At 39.3% G+C, this 19,188-nt stretch overlaps 1 protein-coding gene across 1 annotated transcript in view; it reads left to right on the top strand.

The window, feature by feature from the left end:
• NPAS3 (neuronal PAS domain protein 3) overlaps nt 1–19,188 on the top strand; it is an 813,175-nt gene that overhangs the window by 764,466 nt on the left and 29,521 nt on the right. The window contains exons 9-10 of the mRNA XM_067534288.1: nt 6,633–6,826; nt 15,175–15,281. Of these exons, the coding sequence (XP_067390389.1) occupies nt 6,633–6,826; nt 15,175–15,281 (301 nt within the window). The remainder of the gene's footprint in view (nt 1–6,632; nt 6,827–15,174; nt 15,282–19,188) is intronic.

The raw sequence follows: 19,188 nt of genomic DNA, 5'->3' as shown, positions 1-19,188 counted from the left end.
AATACAGTGCAGATGCTGTTGTGAAATACAATAAAAAGTCAACAATAAAATAAGGCCACCTTCATAGTAATCTATTACTATATTACATTTTGATGTCAAATTATATTATTATTAATTATTCTTAAACTACCTCTGGTCTGCTGTTCATTTCCCAGATCTTTATTACTTTTTCCTCTGTAAAAATAGCCCATTTCTTTTAAAATGGCAGCTTTAAGGATTGTTTCTTCATTTCACTCTGGGCCCAATTCTTTACTCACATTGAGTAGGAGTAGCTTACTCCTTGGGTATTCCTATTCATCCAAATGTGACAATTTAGAGCAAGGAACTTCTTAACGTGAATAAGGAGGACCATGACAGGCAGTTAATCATTTTATTCATAGGATTTTCATTATTTTCCTCTGTATATTTTATTATAAGCAACTGCAAGGTGCTTGGTTAAATTAATAATCTAAGGTGTTAAAGGGTGATTCTTTTATCCATTTTTTCACAAGCACAGTGTTTTATTGGCATAAAAGCCTAGATTTTTTTCTCTTTGTAGGTTAATTATTGATGTACATTCTTCTTTATCACAATAAGTTCATCTGCATTTTCTTTAGTAATATCTACCGTTCAAATTCTGGCTAAGGCCAGGGGACATGGCATAAAAGCAGTCTTAGAGGCCAACTGCTCCTCTTCCTCCATTAGTAAAGTAAACCCTCTTGCAGTGAAACCAATGTGGTTCCACTGTGTAATGGGGGAATCAGGATGTGGAAAAGCCATGGGAGTGGTGGAGGGTATCTCCTTTGGGGAATTCTTGTGTAGGGGTCTGGGACACGTCCATAGTAATCATTGCTATTCAGATGTACTAGTCTGTCTCCTGTGTAGATGAGAAGTGCTGTATTGTATCTCCAAGGATGATGTAGTGACCACTGTGCCTTTAATTATCCCACAGGGGTGTGAGAGTTACTGAAAATAGAGGGAAGTAACTGTAGTATCTCAGAAACCACTGTGTGACGAATGTTGACTTTTTAAACACAAAATACACCCTGAGTCCAAATAAGTTAACAATTTCATTTTAAACACTCTTCCTGTTTTCTAAATGAGTTTTGCAGGTATATATGAAGGGATTGCAACTAATGAAGAATCTGAACTAAAAAATACGTGTCTGTTAAGCATACTATATGTCCTACTTGAAATCAGACTTGTGCTTCAGTGGGTGCTGAAGGCTATGACTTTTATGACTGATAGATAAGAGTTACTCAGCATTGTGTGCATAACATTAATAGTGAGCTTGCTGCACTCTGGTTTTATTTGTATTAAGAAAAACACAAGACAACTGTTCACAGATAGCAGGAAAAAGGTCTCTAGTTCTGTGAGCTTTCTTTTCCCAGCTTCAAGTTGTATCAGTTACAAAGGCACTGTGGTTCTCTTTGTCCATTCAGATCAGGAAAGGGCTTTACTACCTACATTAAATATTAAGTAAATAGTTATGTGATTATTTACAAATACATTTCAATTTTTAAAAAGAGAATCAAGAGAAGCTTGCTTAATGGTAATATTGTAAAAATATTCTGCAGTTTATTTCACTGGCTCAAAATAAGCATTTATGGTTTGAAGGAATTACCTGTTGCTGGCCTTCAAAAGATAGAGTAGCATTCTTGAATGAGCAAAATATAACAGCACTTGTGCACACACTAATCATAACTGTGTATGTAAATTGGATGAACGCATGTGTGAGTTGACTGGTGAGATGCCTAAGTAGCCATTTGCATCTACATTTAGCTATGTTATATATACACAGCCATATATCTTTGCACACAAATAGCGTGCACATAGCTGTGCACATTTTCATACATGATCTTCATGAGAAAATTTGGTTCTAAATGATCACATCAACGTTGGAAGTTAACACCCCATTAAGATAAAGAGCGTGTGTTGACACTTCTGTCAGTATGCAGGTTTAAATCTAGTGGCAAACCAGCATAATCATTTACATATAGACCAAAAGAGTTAGTTTGTAACTTTCTTTTTAATGGAAGTTTAGGTTTTTGAAGAACATAGGAAAACCTGAAAGGTGAAATTCACAGATTTTTTTATGCCTGCAGGTTTTTATTGCCCCTGGTAATACATGTCCTTACTCCTTACATCACATATAGGTGAAAAATAATAGACATAATATTTAAAGATGTCTTTTGATAAGGAAAATCTTTCCATCTCTAGAGATGAGATTTAGCTCTAAAGTGTGATGAACAGGTTCCAGATGTATTTTTCAATTACTAGGCTTTCCTTTCCTTAAGTATTGACAGAGGGAAGGTTTTATCAAGGTCTTTGTGATGTGCTTGTTTATAATGAGTAGACATTAGTAGAGCACATCTAAGTGCTTATCGCTAACAGATGACTAACAGGAGCATATGGCAGGGAAAAGAAATATATATTTGTCCAAGAATGTGGCTTGTTAACACTCTTGCACTCATCATAATCTGTGTTTACATGTACTTACAACATCTTGCACATCCGCTTTTGTAGCAGAGAATAAAAAAAGTGAAACAATGTTTTTTTAAATATATGAGTGTCAGGTAGAATTAATTTAGAATACTTTTCAACAAAAGGATTACATTTTTCAGCGCATAAGATTTTAATAGTATTTTTTCTACTTCATCTTGACAGCTTTACAACATTATACTTATGCTCATTATACGTTAACAGTCCTACTGTTATGGAATGTTTTTTGGTTCACACACCTTTAAGTAGAAATGTAATAAGACTGGGTGACACCATGAGCAATAATAGGGGTGGGATGAGTTGATGCACTAACCTGGGTTTAATGTCAAATGCACATCAAGTCACAACCGAGGCTCTGCTTGGCAGGTTTATAGTAGTCTCCTGTATCCGTATCACCAAACAGTTTGCAGCATCTACTAACAGTCTCTGATCAAAACAGATTCTGGACTAGGGGCCTGATCCAATTACCACTGACATCAATGGAAGTCTTTCCATTAACTTCAGTGCACCCCATTAACTTGGGAAGTGCATTGACAGAATTTTGGGGGAAGCTGCACAGTGGTTAACGTAAATAAGTTTTGTTAGGCTATGTTTATACTGCAATCAGAGATGTGATTTGCAGCCAGAGCCATCCCTAGGGTATGGCGAATTGGGGCGACTGCCCCGGGTCCTGCGCTTTGAGGGGTTCTGCGCTTCAACATCCCAAGAGTTGCCAACCCTTGCCCTAAGAAAGAGTGGAAGTACTTCTGAAAACATGACCAACCTGCTCAATTTTTTTTACCGCAACAAAGATGGTGGATTTTGCATTTCCAGCACCGGTCACATGGCGCTGTAAGCCGGAAATCCAGGAAGCGACCAGGCCCAAAACACGGAAAAACAACCTGCGGTGTTAAGGAGCCAATATAGTGTGATTTTCCCCGGGCTCCGCACCCTCCTGTTTGCAGCTTGGGTATGCATTCCTGCATGGCTAAAAATAGCAGTAAAAATGCAACAACATGGGCTGCACAAGCCCATCTGGGGACCCTGGGTACAAACTTGCATTTCTAGCCCATGCTGACGCCTGTGCCACCACATCTTCCTGCAATTTTTAGATTAAAGCTAGCACAGGTATGCCTATCAGAGCTGCAAATCACACCTCCAATTGCAATGTATTCTATATCTTACATGAGTGCAAAATTCACCCTCAAAGATTTTTATAATGCAGAGAAAATATATCTTCTTCTGTAACTACTACAAAAATCTAAATGTTCCTTTATATCCCTATTAGAAAGTCGCCACTGATATTTTAAAGAGGGATTCAGAATGGTGCACATTTATTAAAAGGAAACATTTCTAAAGAAAATTGCAGACAAAATGCCACTTTATTTACCTTTAATTTTCTGAATTCTCCTTGTTATTGTTTGATAAGTATTTATGTCTGGATCTCAGTATTGTCCGTCACAAAACAGTTTACATTTCCACTTGATCTGCATTAAAGTCATAATACTTTATATAGGACACTGTAGTCTGTTGCAATGGGATTGATTGATTGGTTGATTGGACATGGTCACATGAGTTATAGACACATGGAGGTAATTTACCCAAAATTTTCTACCAGTTCTAATACTGCTCAATTGAACCAGTGTTAAAAATGGTGATAGGCAGAATGTAGAAAAGGCTCTGACAGCTACAACTGTTATTACCAACAATTAGATTTCTTACAAAATGGGTTTGACTAAAGTGGAGATAGATGTTTCAGCCATGAGAACTTTCTTGAACTGGAGCTCCCACATCTTTTAATACTGATTCAACAGAACAGGTGTCAGAACCGATGGCAATTTGTTGCAGATTTTCCCAATGTGGCAGCCACAATTCAATTTAGATCTGACCTCCCCCCAGAATTTGAAGCTGTTTGGACCTGTGGACATGATTCAATCCATTATAGAGTTAGGAATCAGCTGCATGGCTTGAATCCAGATACAAACTTTCCCAGAGTTCAGTAATGCCAGTGTTATAGTGGAGTCAGCTTTGTCAGTCTCTAGTGGTGGTGATACAAAGTCAGATCTCCAATTTCACTGAGAGATCAAGGAGAAACTGGATTCCAATTTAGTAAGCACTTGTTCAAAAACAAATCTTTTTGACATTTAGCAATAAATAACATGCAGTGTTCCAAAAATACATGGGGGAGATAAATGAATCTTAAGTAATTAAGATATATCTCAAAATTCTCCCCAAGTGCTAATGCCAACTTCAAACATTTTAGCATAGGGATTTCTTAAAAAAAAAAACCCCACCAAAACAATGATTTTTACATAGCACATTGAGCATAGGATTATTTTTCATATTATTTCTGGTTTCATTAAAAAGCAGCATTTTCCATGCATATACAGATTTGTGTTTCTGCACTAAGCTGAAGTTGCATGATAAAATGAGAGATAATGGTAAATAACCATATGTGTAAGCCTAGCTAGAAGGAGGAAAGTATACTTTTAGTGTCCCTCTGTGAAGTAAATCCTGCTTCTTTTCGCTATTTCTTCATTAGTTAATAAGGTCTTGCAAAAATGTGTGTTTGAAATGGTATTTTTCCATCTTTGCCTCTAGGAATGTCTTCAAATAGTCACAAAATAGTTTGCCCTCTGAATGTGCATTAAGTATGAATTTAGGTAATAATTGCCTCAGATGTGGATGATCATAAACCTACAACTGAAATGGACAAAACCACAAGATAATCATCTTCCCCATTCAGAATCACTTCACTGACTGTAGTCACAAATGTAAAATATTGGGTAAAAGAGCGATTTTTAAAGATTGTGAATTAAAAAAATAGCTTTAAGCTTTAATTCATTGGTCTATTAGTTTCAATGAGATTTAATTTTGGGTGCACTTCCTGGTTTAAGAGGTTGCCAATGGAACACAGAGCTTTTCACCTCTCACTCACCACTAACAATAGGTCTCATATCAGTAGTGAACAAAAGCTTTGGACCGTTACCTTATCTTTGTACAATGAGTTTCAGTTCCCAGTGGATATGTATTCGCACCATCACTGTTGGCACATATTGGCATCCTTGTTGGCCCTCTCAGTAGAGAGGCTGAGGGCTGAATGAGCCATAGAGTCTGAACATTCTGTCCTGGAGACCTTCCTTCCAGGCTGATGTTCAGATGCTGTCAGGGTAAAAAGTGTGGGACAGTTTGCACTGCCACTGCCCATGATGTCCCCGTTGTGTGAATGTGGGATTACAGTCTCCAGAGCTGTCAATCTCATACCTGTCACAAGTACTATTTGTTTTAATTTTTTTTTCAAAGAACATCATTTGATTTGTCCACTGGAAGGTTTCTGAAGTAGTTGAGTCAGAAATTATGAATCATTCCTTTCCCATAGTTTCTTAATCACTCAGCTTTAGCGAGCAGCACTGAGTTTCAATCTCAGGTGGAGCAGCTGAATCCCCTGGGTATATTTTGCTTAGTGTTTATTGTGTAAATAGAGGAAAGAAAATCTCTTCTTCTCATTCAGCTCCAAAAGTTCTCAGCACATGCACAGTGCATTAAGCTAGATCGGTGCTTGACTAGTAACTCTGCAGCTGTAAAATGCTTGGTGTCTGTGCAGAGAGCCCATTCAAGACACTGCAGTTGAACCCATTGATCACTTGCAGGCTCATGCTCTTGTATGGCCAACCACAAAGAAGTAATTCAAGGATGTTAGCAGTGTCTCTAAGATGTAGATGACTGGCAATTCAATTAAATGGGTCCTGGAAAAGTTTCAAAACTGCTGCTCCTTTTGTCTCACATTTTAATCTCCAAATGTTTTAAAATTAGTCTCCCCTTTTTGCCCTCATTACTTCAGTTTTATATCACTTTCTTCAGTTCCTTGATTTTCTAATTTGTCCTTTCTTTCTTTGCAAAAATAAATCAATAACACAGAAGTTCTGAGTTTTAGATTTGATAAATTGAAACATTTGGCTATTATGTACTTTTCTTCTTTCTTGCAAATGAGGACATTTAGGACATGTTGACAGCCAGTATTAATAAGCTTAACACTAATACTGGCGGTTACTAAATATAATTTTTGACGGCGTTAAGTGCTCTTTAGAATAACAATGTTGTCCTTTAAAAAGATGATGTCATATTTGCATTATGAATTCACTGGGGCTTCTTTTATTCTTTTTATCTTACAGGTGATCCATATAACAGGCCGGTTACGTCTGAGAGTGTCACTGTCCCATGGGCGGACAGTCCCTAGCCAAATCATGGGGCTTGTAGTTGTTGCTCATGCTTTGCCACCTCCTACGATCAATGAAGTCAGAATCGACTGCCACATGTTTGTTACTCGCGTAAATATGGACCTCAATATCATTTACTGTGAAAATAGGTACAGCATTTCAGCTCTTGTTTTTCAGTGTTGCACATGTACTATTTATTCCATGGCTTGGTGAACCGTGGAGATTAGACTCCTGGAGTGTCAGTCTGGTACCATATGGTAGCAGTAAATTCACTGTCATTGTTCTTATTATTGATTACAATCAGAAGTGTATGAAGGAGATATAACATAGGATGACAAGTTGCATGATGTCATTAAATTTGGAAATAAAAAAAGGAATTCTACTATTTGAAGTTTAATTCCCCTACATTCCTGAAGATGCAGTCTCATTAGAAATTCCCTCACTGCTTATTGGAATAGAGGACTTGGTTGCTAGAAGGGGTCAGATGGAGCAGGTGACAGTTTGCGGGAGGCGACGTCATTGGCAGCAGGAGGGATTGTAGAGTGAGACTGGATGGTGCCTTGCATAGCACACAGAGAAAGGAGTGGAATGGGAACAGGTATTGGGTGACAAGTTGAGTGAGGGTTGGATGGGATGGAGACAGGTGCTTGAGAGAGGTCCTGTGGAACATAGAGCGTTGGGTTTCAAAGTGGATCAGGTACAGTGGGCACCTGGGAATCAGATCCAAAGTAAGGGGAAGAAGGGACAGAAAAGCTGGGAAAGGTGTTGGGGAGAAGGCGGGCCAGAAGGAACTCAAAGGCTGGGGATGGAAGGAGCTTAAAGTATAGAAGAAAAGTGAGGTATGAGCAGAGGAGGTAGCCAAGGAGCCATTGACAGGAGGAGCTGCCATCAAACAGTTGAATTGCCAAAAGGACTAATGCAAACCTTTGATCTGAAAGCACCAATGGCACAGCACAATTAGAAGGTTAATTCTCAAACATAGGCTCCAATTCAGGAATTATCTCTCTTCTGGACAGAGAATATCCATTTAAACACACACTGAAATGCTCTTCTGAAAAGGAATGTGCTTAAATGCTTTGCTGAATCAGAGCCTTAAACCTTTTAAAATAAATTTTTAGTTTCAGTTAAGAAATTATTTTATATTATCATGTTCTATACTATCTTTGTAATAATAATAGTACTTTGCAACTAGATAGTGTATTTCATCCAGGCTCTCAAAGCACTTTGCAAGGATGGGAGATATTATTATCCTAATTTTTTAAGATGGGAACACTGAGCCATGGAAAGTGGTTTTGCTCAAGGTTACATAGAGAGTTAATGGCAAAATTAGGGTTAGAAAGCTGGCTTCCTGCCTGCAAGTACACTGCACTAACTTCTAGATTATATAGTGTAATCTAGCAGTTAGCACAGATAGTTTAGGGGATTAGTAGTAGGATACAGATGGAACCTTTTGCCACAGTCATTGGCTTGAATCTGACCTATCTTGATAGAGATGGAAAGTCATTACCATCTGACAGCTCTTCAGTGGCCTCTGTGAAATGAGTTGTTGGTATCAGTCCAGTTCCTAATGAATAGGTCTCCTCTTCACAAAATCACCCCCACTTATTGGTACCTTTGTTGGCCGCCTCAACAAAGGAGCCAAGAATTGAAAGGATGTGGAAAATGAACTACCCTTTCGGGTCAGGTTTAAGATGAATTGGTTGGGCAGTGTTTGGAAGATTTAATCTTCCACTGCTGTCAATCTAGCATTTTGTATGAGTACTACATTGTTTTTAATAAATTAAACATTTTTTAAAAAACTTTCCAGTATCTCTGTATCATCATATAGCAGTAAGGCCTTAAGATTCCTGTAAGAGGAACCTTTGAAAAACCTAAAATTGATGACAGATAGACCAGGAACTGAGCACTGATTGAGAATTGGTGACCACCTGGGAAAAATTGATAACCAAAGGTGTAGTGGAGCCATTAAACTTAGCTGGTCATTATTCCCCACCCTGTACTGAGGGTGTTACAGCTATTATAGGATGAATACAGATAAAACTTTATCGAGTAACTTTTTTTTCTATTTGCTGATGGTGTTTATTTTGAATGTGGGGACACAGTATTCATGCGGTGTCACTGAAATGAAAGATGAGACATCTGCACTTCGTGCCTGTTCACGGGACCACAGAGAAGGAGGTCCCCTAGGTCAGCAGACGCATCACTGCTGTGGGGGAAATGCTGGTAGCTCATTTGGACAGCAGGAGTTGTGGACAGTTGGGATAGTGGAACCACAGCAAGTGCCATATGGAAGATGGATGTTGCCTGCAGGGGCAACAAGAAGTGGAAACACCATTGCTAGGCATTGGGAGCCAGTGGCAACCTGGCTAGTTAGGGCTAGCCATTCATTGAGGCAACCTGCTAAGGCACCAGGAAGCGGGAATTCCTCTTCCGGGGCTAAAGAAAGGGGTAATGACAGCATACGTGGCTGCAGAAAACAGAAGCACTCATTCCTGTGTATCTGGAGTAAACTACTAGTGCCCCACTGGGGCAGCAGGGAAGCAATTGGTGGCAGTAGTGTACCGTGGGTCTCCAGTGCCCAGGAGCCAATACTGTATTTGTGGCCCTCCCACCCCGGTCGGCAGCAGGGGTCTGCGAGCCTGTTTCCTTCTCTCCCCCACTCTCACTCCCCCTCCCACTGTGGGGGCGGTGGAGATCGGGAGTAACAGGCACATGCCCCCTGACTGCCTGGTGGCGGGGTTGGGGAGCTGCTTGCCCCCTGCATGGCCGTGGTCTCCGCAGTTCCCTTGTTGCACCCAGCACAGGGGCGGAGAGGCTGGGAGGATGCTTGCTCCCTCCGCAGTGTGAGACCTCGGCCGCCGGCAGGCCTGAGCTGGGGTCGGTGCAGCCGCTGGGGATGTCAGTGCGGGGCAGCTTCTCCAAGGTGGACCTGACTGGCGTCTCCTGTTACCCACCCTTGGTATGCCACTGACTGGTGGTGCCATGGGGGAAGCAGGAGCAGCACTGATGACGCTATGGAAAAAAATGGCAGTATGCTTGGGGTAGCAGTAAGCACTACTTGTTTAGTGACAGCCTGCTGGGGAGTATGAAATGGAAGTGCCACTACTTCAGCTGAATTGGCTGGTCACAGTAGATCACTGGATCAGCAGAGCTGAGAAGCATGACTCCTGCTTTTACAGGGATTCTTTTTGTGAGCCTGCTTTGAACAGCAAGAAGCAGGAGTGACATTACTCAAGTCTTAGGTGTGGCCTGCTCCTCTGTTCTGGGTGAAGAGATTTGCACAAGGATCCCTGATTCAAAGCAGAAGCAGGTGTATAGCTATTTTTCCCCTTTGTGAAACTAGATAGTTAACTAATATATGTGGCGTTTTTAAAGAATTAACACTTTATTCTATAGCTAGTTAGCCAGATTTGCCACAGGATTTCATTTATTTTAGGATTATTTTTAAATCTTCACAACTACTATCTTCCCACCTAAAAACTACATAATCAAAAAAATAGGGGTCCATATTTTAGAACTTTGGTGTCTAAGATGAGGTACTACATCATCAAATAAGACACCAAATAAGTAGTCTTGATTTTCAGAGGTGTTGAGCATCCACTTCTCCTCTTGACTTAAATGTTCATGTTCCTATTCTAAAAGTGCATTGCAATATAGGTGAATTTACCTCTTTTATACAATTTATGCCACAAAAGAATATTTGGCATGCACACAAGACTAAGCCAAACTCCTACTGTATGTGAGTGTGTTTGTATGGTGGTTTGGGTGGAGGTGTCTCACTTCTGTGTGCAAAGCAATACTCAAAAGGGCTTGCAAAAGTCAGTTACTTATTTGATGGGGAATTGGTTTGCAGGTTGTTTCCCTATTTAGATTAGCATTTTTACTGGCGAAATAAGAATATAAACCTATGAAAATTCAGAAGCTTTGGCCAACATTTTCAAACATGGATGCCTAAATTAGGCATCTAAATAGAATTGACCTAATTTTTGTAGGTACTGAGCTGACATTCAGTTCCTATTTACTTCAGTAAGAGTTATGGATGCTGAGCACCAGTGAAAATCAGATCACTTTTATTTAGGTGTATAAATATAGATTTAAATGTCTAATTTAGGCAACCAAGTAGAACATTGTGGCCATTGCTTTTATTTTCTTAAGGGTCAAGTGCTGGGGAAAAATCAAAGCTTGTGTAAAGAGTTTACTTCTGGAGAGCAAACACCAGGGGCTGAATCTTCATTCTAAATTGGTCAGGCTACCTGCACAACCACAGCTACTAACACAGGCCACAGTGAGAAGTAGCACACATGGCAGGATTCTCCTCCAGTGTGGGGTTCTGCCTCTATGGAGCTCCATGTTTCACTGATCTACCAACATTCCCCAAGGAGCTGCAGAGATAGTCTCCTGTCTGGAGCCTCCTGAATAATGAGCACTCTGGCTCTAAGCCAGCAAAGCACTTAAGCATTGAAGTCAATGGGTCTCTCCATGAGCTTAAAGTTAAGCATAAACTTACACACTTTATGGGATCAGGGCCAATGTACTGAGCATTTTGTAGAATCAAGCCCCTACTTCTCAATCTGCTGCTATTTTTAGCTGTCAATGGACAGCTCATAGGGGATGGTGAGCCACAGGATTTGGGTCTAATAAATTAAGCAACATAATATAAAGTTACTTTTTCAATGGTTTAACAATACAACAGTACTTATATCCCAGGTTTGGTTTGCCTATGATTTCCATAACAAAATCATTCTCAGTCACATAATAACAAGACTAATTCACTTTGTTGTTCTATTGCTTGGTTCTCATTTTGGTGGCCTTGATGGACACAGAACATCACCTTTATCTTATGAATTGATATTTTTTAGTAAAAAAAACCAAACCTGTTTCCTTCTTACATCTTAACTGAATAGCTTTTTCCTCATGTTATCGTTGAACTCATGGGTTGTGGATCAGGTTCCACAGTTCACTTGCCTTCTTTGATTCATTGTATTTATAATCCAATATTTTCTGACACTCAGACCATTTGAAAGGTCAAGGCCAAGTGAAGAAACAAGTGCATAGAATGACTAGGGAGTTATTAAAAGACTTACTTGGACCTTTCGGTATTAATATTCTGTTACATACAAAAAAAACTTTAAAGTTATTAAGGGTGCAATAGTTAAACACTCACATTAGAAAATGCCAGAACTAAGGTTTTCTATACAACCTTAATTCTTCCCCATTGCACAGATGCATTACGGTACACTCTTTAATTACACAGTCATATACTATTTTTTTTTTTGCATTCATTGTACAGGATGGATGTTATTCCATGAATGCAGCAGCTGTTCAATATTTTTTTATTCTCCTAATTCCATATGTTGATCCATGTCTTATTTACTGCACACCATCTAAACCCTGCACTGAATACTGAATTATTAATTTCCTCATGGTCTTTTCTGTGGTGCTTATCTCCATGGTATCCAAGTGTCTCACAAACATCAGTTAATTTATTTTCAGAACTCCCTATCAGCTAGGAGGATATTATTATGGGGAAAGTGAAGTAAAGAGAAAATTAGAACAAAGTTTGTAAAAATGACTGCTAATTTGGGGTCTCTCAATGATTGGGCACCCAATCTAAGACATCTTGGGCCTGATTTTTCAGAGGTGTTGAAAACAGCCATAGCTCCCATTGACTTCAGTTGCAGTTATTTTCAGCTCTTCTGAAAATCAGGCCCCAGATGTCTCAAGCTGATCACGCAGAAAATGAAAAATACACAATTAGTGGCCACTTATGACATTTTTAGTTGTAGGTAACTTGCCCAGCATCAGATAGAAACTCTCTGGCCAGGGATATAATCCAGTTCTCCCCGATAGCATTCAACTCCTTAACCACTAACCCATCCCTTCTCCTCTTGCATTCCCCTGTTTCATTCTCTATCATCTTCCAACTTCTATAGTGCAAACCGAATGTTGGAATTTTTTAGCACAAAATGTCTAGCAAGCTCAAGTAAACATAATGCAAATGGTGATTTTCTACAACTTATTATTGAACCAAAACTGAATATATTTTCAGGGAGACAGCAAGTTCGTGCTCCAAAACATGGAGGCATTAAGAGTTCTTCAGAAAGTATTTGGAACTTTTTTTTTTAAATAATGAGAGTTGTTAGGCAACCTAAATATAAATTTTGGTCAGATCCTATTCCCTAGAGTTTTATATTGTGGTAAATGGATCTCTTGTTGCTTTTAGAACTATATTTAAAAGCCTAACTAACCTATTGTAGCAGAAATGACTGAACTATCTTATTTAGTTACTGAAGTACTAGTCAGCACAGAAGTCAGCAGTCTTTATCATAGTTATGCCATTCAGACAGACTGCGACAATTCCATGGGAAATGACATGTTTGCCACAACCTTATTATAGACATAACTAGGTTTCAAATCAGTACAAATGCAAGTGGTCCCTACTGCAAGGAAAACTGCAGATGCTTTCCTGACCAAAAAGTCACCTTTTTTTATCCAAATTAAATACAGATCAGAGCTCTAATCCATCCTCCTTTAAAATTAATGGAAAGTCTCCCATTGATTTCAGTGGGAGCTGAATCAGGCTTCCAGTGACCCCACTGTCCCTTGCCCAAGAGTAAATAAGCCTTGTCATCTGATTCAAACCATAAGGTCCCAATTCAGCAATTTTTTTAAGCCCGTACTTAAATCCATTCCTGTTCAGCAAACCACTTGGGCACGTGTTTATGGGTCGTAAGCAAATTTCTAACATTAAGCACATGTTAAAGTGCTCAACTGAATAGCAATGGATTGCTGAATCGGGCCCTAAGTCAACATATGCTCTGCTTCCAGGTAGAGCTGGCACCAAGCATCTTGTGCCACTGGGCTTTCTATATACTGACTAGATGGTGAGACATTGACAGCCTCCCTGCAACTGAATCTTTGTCATTTACTTTCTCCTGATAGAGACAGAAGAACATGCAGCTGGTTTCTGCAAAGGGCAAATACATAGAACCATTTACACTGATGTAAAAAGCAAGTAACAACTACAAACTGCAAAATCCACCCATCACAGTGATCTGTGCTTTAGTTTAAATGTGGAAAAGCTTTCAGGCAACAAGTGCAAGAATAGCAGAAAGTTCCCAGCCTTTGGGTTCCTAAGTGTATAAAGAGACAGCCAGCTGTCATGGGCCATGGGGGATGACCAATCAAAATGCCTGGTATATAATAAAGTGGGCCAAGGCATGCCAGTTTGTGGGGATCTTATGCAGAGCTCACCCCTTCCAGCAAGAATGCTCCAGCCATCCCCTGTGTGGGGAAAGAGTAGTGGGAACAGATTGTCCAGGGAATATCCTTTTGGTAAAAAAGATTGTTCTGGATAGTGAGACATTGATGGGTAATTTACTAACTTGCTGGCATATTTTTAATACACCCCAGCTCTTATAGTCCCCGGCTTTACTGCAATGATTCACTGGACTTTAAAATTAGCACTGCCATTCGTAATCTCAGCCATATAATCTGGAGATGAGTCCATTCACATTTGGAGGGATCTGTATAGTAAACAGTATTATTACTGAGCTTATATATCAGACCTCCTACAGATTCTTCCCTTCTAAACCTAAAAGCTAGATGTTCTACTTAGACAAAACGGACACTTGGGTGGGGGGGAACACACTATATTTCAAACTCCAAAAAATTGATTCTACTTAAAAAAACAGCTTGTTTTCAAATGTTTGTGTAAACCAGGCTGCTTCACCCAACATGTTCTCCAATTTTTGTATTTTTTTCTGTACTGGTGCCTGAGGACATTGACATCTTGACAATCAATGACAAACACACAGACACACACACTCGCTCCAGGAAGAGCTGCTGAAAGGGTTTAAAAGTTTCTGTGTGGAATAAACCACAAAGTCCCAGTTGAAAGGGCCAAGAGTGAAAGCTGAGTTCCCAAATGAATAAGACTAAAAAAGATAACACCCCCAGGCATCTGTATGTCTCAGCATTTAAATTATATCGCTTGAAATGTCAGTTTGGACTTTGTGCCAAGAAATGGTTGAAGAGCTGTTTTCATGAATATACCCAATGGAAGATGAATCTGTTGAAATGAAAGGTGTCTCTAATCATTTGGTATAAACATAACATGTTTTTATTTTATTATGTAACCTTGAATTATCTTGGTCTTTTAATGAGGATTTTGAATTGTTGCTGATGCTTTGTAATTTCATGGAATTATATTGTCTCAGTGTTTGTTCTATGGGTGGGAAGTGCTCTGAAGCTTTACTTTCCATTTATTTAAATGGACTAACTGATTTCAGTATGTTTCTCTATTTAAAAAACCCCCAGTTTTATTTTTTAAAGAATGTATCTTGTGTATACAGGCATTGCACTCAAATAAATAGCAGTGGCTTTGTGGTTATGCTGCAGTAATGAAAAATCTTGCTGTAGGCTTCTATTTCTAAGTAATTTGACAGTTCCTCTATTTTTTCCTTCTTAAATTACAGGCTGTATTTTTCCTTTTTAGGATTAGTGATTACATGGATCTGACCCCTGTAGATATTGTAGGGAAGAGATGTTACCACTTCATTCATGCTGAAGATGTGGAAGGGATCAGACATAGTCACTTAGACTGTAAGTACCTCCATTTTTGTCAAAATAATCTGGCACAATACCTGATTGCTGTTGACCGATTATTTACATTTCATGATTGTGGATGTTCATATTGCATCTGCCTTTTGTTTTAGTAGAGTGGAGGCTGGTTCAGTGGTAACTTTTTCTACAGTATATTTTCAAGTCATTTCCTTAAATATATAAGATTCTCAGTGTATGAGGAAATGTGGAATTACTTAAATTTGTCTTATGGTGGTCTCCAACAGCTGTCCAGTTACATGTGCTGTCCATTCTTTTACTTCTTCAAAAAGGCATTGCTTAGATGAAATTAGACAAATGTTTCTAACCATAACAGGAGTGAAGTTTTGAAACAGCCTTTCAAGGCCACTAGTGGGGGCAAAAAACCTAACTTGTTTCAAGACTGAGCTTGATAAGAAGTTAATGGAGGGAATGGTATGATGAGGTTGTTCTATAATGGTATATGGCCGATCTGTGAATGCTATTAGCAAATATATTTAATGGCTGGAGATGGGATACTAGATGTGGAGGGCTCTGAGTTACTACACCAAATTCTTTCCTATCTGGCTGGTGGGTCTCACCCACATGTTCAGGGTCCAACTGCTCACCATATTTGGGATCAGGAAGGAATTTTCCCCCAGGTCAGATTAGCAGAGAGTTGGGGGAAGGTTGCCTTCCTCTGCTGCGTGGGTCATAGGTCATTTGCTGGTTTGAACTAGAATAAACAGTGGATTCTCTGTAACTTGAACTCTTTAAATCAATATTTGAGGACTTCAGTAACTCAGCAAGAGATTACATGTCTCTTGCAGGAGTGGGTAGATGAGGCTCTGTGGCCTGTGATGTGCAGGTGGTCAGACTAGATGATGGTCCCTTCTTGCCTTAACATCTATGAGATGAGTAACTCTGTCCGTAGCATAGAAAATGAACTCATCGCTTGCTTTTTTTATTTCTGACCAATGACATGGAGATCGAAAACTGCAACATATTTGGTAGTTAAGAAAGTTGCACAGAATAGAACTGAGCCATGGAGCTTGCATGGATTTAACCAGGCAGTGTATTATCATCTCTCTACTTATGTGACTCCCATTCGTGTAGTATACAAATGCCTATTTGTACTTCAGTAAGTACCCAATCAGGATTAGGAGACTAAGTGTTGTACAAACACATAGCAAGAGACAGTCCCTGCCCAAAAAATGTGTGTGTGTGTGTGTATCTATATCTGTTTATAGATATGGGTGCAACTTGACCCTTAAATATTTGAGACCAAATTCTTCCCGTTTGAACACCAACCTTTTAATTATAATTTATTTACAATTTTAAAAAATAGACACGAAGCTAATTCTTTTCTCACTGAGTTTTCATTGACGTCGTTGGTGTTGCTCCTGATTCTCACTGGTAGGAGAGAATTAGGCCACTAATCTGTAATTTAGTTATGCTTGGAGTAAAACCAGAGAATTGCAGTATTGCATACTGCTAAACCACAGTGTGCTCTGGGATTTATTTCCACAAGACACCTCAACTGGCAGTGAAGACACAGAGTATGTGATGAGAAAGAAAATGAAGGACGTAACAGAAGAAATTCTCTGCTAAGAGGCAAAACAAACTCTAGTCTAAGAGCACCACCACCCAAGAGAACAAATTTGCTCAGTCCTATATGCAAGGAGAAACAATGAGAAAACTATTTTTCCTACACATTAAACTGAAGTAAAAGCTGCTTGCTTGTTGCCTGCAATTACAAAGCTGGGAGTGAAGTGGCCATCTTTGTGAAAAGCAAAAGAAGCTAGCAGAAAATGCGTAGCAGCCATCTTTGAGGTTGACAGCAGTGCAAAGACTCAAGTTTTTGGAAGCTCTCAAAGGGAAACAGCCCATAAAATTTGTAGGAGCTAAAATATATATAATTGAAGAAGGGGAAAAAGTAGTGAGATAAAATTCTGAAAGAATGTTAAAGGCACATATAGGGGGAAAAACCCAAAACAACAAACAAAAGCAGTCTGGCATTTGCATCACTGAAATTCCCCACATTTACTATCTATGAGGGCAGGGCAGTTGCTCAGAAATGGATAAGCAAATTCAGAAATCTGTTGGGTGCACTTGAAATTGGAAGTAAAACAATGACAAGTTGCACTTTTATTGCACTGTTTGAGTGAGGAGCTAAGAGATGTTTATGACGCACTGACTTCACTAAATGCCTGGCAGAGATGAAGATCCTGTTTGAAAAAGACCATGGTGTTCTGATTGACTGACTGACTACTTCTCTGAAATGGAATATGAAACATTAGTCATCAGGCAACTAAGACAAAAACCAGTAAGACTGTGTGAGAAGTAGTGTGATCCAGTGGATAGACTGGGACTCAAAAGCTCTACCCAGCTCTACCACTGATCTGCAGTGTGTAAGTAACCTCAGACAAGTTACTTTACCTCTTTGTGCCACTGTTTCTTCTCTGACCCTTTGCATGTCCTGTCTGTTAGGATTGCAAGGCCTTCAGCACCCAGACTGTCTTTTACTTCAGATAGTTAAGTTCAAAGTTGACTGTGAAGAGTTACAAAGGGATCTCACTAAACTGGTTGACTGGACTGCAAAACAGCAGATGAAATTCAACAATGATAAGTGCAAAGTAATGATGACTGGAAAAAATAATCCCAACTATACCTACAAAATGATGGGGTCTAAATTAGTTGTTACCACTCAAGAAAGAGAGCTTGAGTCAATGTCGATAGTTCTCTAAAAACATCTGCTCAGCGTGTAGTGACAGTTAAAAAAGATAACACACAGTTAGGAACCATTAGGAAAGAGAGAGTTTCTGTTTTATTCTTATCATAATGCCACTATATAAATCTATGATATAAGCACAGTGTGAACACTTTGTGCAGTTCTGGTCACCCCATCTCAAAAAAGATATATTAGAACTGGAAAAGGTCTAGAGAATGACAACAAAAATGACTAGGGGCATGGAGCAACTTCCATATGAGGAGAGATTAAAAAGACTGGGACTATTCAGATTAAAAAGGGGATGATCCTCAGGAGGTGATATGATAAAGGACTCTAGAATCATGAATGGTGTGATTAGGGAAGTATTATTTACCCCTTCACATGACACAAAAGCCAGGGCTCAACTGATTAAATTAATAGGCAGCAGATTTAAAACAAACAAAAGAAAGAACTTTTTCACACAACGCACAGTCAACCTGTGGAACTTGTTGCCAGTGGATGTGGTGAAGGCCAAAGTTATAACTGGCTTCAAAAAAGATTTAGATAAATCCATGGAGGATAGGTCCATCAATGACTATTAGTCAAGATGGGCAGGGAGGCAACCCCATGCTCTAGGTGTCCCTAAACCTCCAACTGCCAGAAGCTGGGACTAGATGACAGGGGATGGATCACTTGAAATTGACCCGTTCTGTTCATTCCCTCTGAAGCATCTGGAACTGGCCACTGTCAGAAGACAAGATACTAGAGGAAGCATTGGTCTGACCCAGTATGGCCGTTCTTATATACTGTGAGTTTTTGTCGTCATGCAGCACAACAGAGCTCTGATCTTGCTTAGGGCTTTACATGCTATCATAATAAAAGTAGTAATAATAGTAAAGGACACTGGTCAGTTGTATACCAGATTGCCCACCAGGCATTCAGATGTAAATTTGGTAACCTGGATAGTGAAATCAAGACTCAAATGGTGCAACATCATTCAGTAACCAAGCTATAGCAAACAGCTCTTAGCTCTTAAATTGGAAAGTCTTTTGGATGTTGAATGAGTTACGAAAGTGACAGAGTCACAGGCCTTGATCATGGAAAACAATGCACCAAGCAAACCTATAATCCCAGCATGGCATATCTCAAAGTAAGATTGTGTTTCAATACTGTTGCAGAAGCTAAAATGGCTCATACTCTTACTCAGAAAGATACTCAACT

The sequence above is a fragment of the Emydura macquarii genome, unplaced genomic scaffold (assembly GCF_026122565.2).
Source record: "Emydura macquarii macquarii isolate MOO-44397 ecotype Brisbane River unplaced genomic scaffold, CSIRO-AGI_Emac_v2 contig_374, whole genome shotgun sequence".
Taxonomy (NCBI): domain Eukaryota; kingdom Metazoa; phylum Chordata; order Testudines; family Chelidae; genus Emydura; species Emydura macquarii.
The sequence above is the reverse complement of the archived record's forward strand: the minus strand, read 5'-3'. Positions and strand labels throughout refer to the sequence as shown.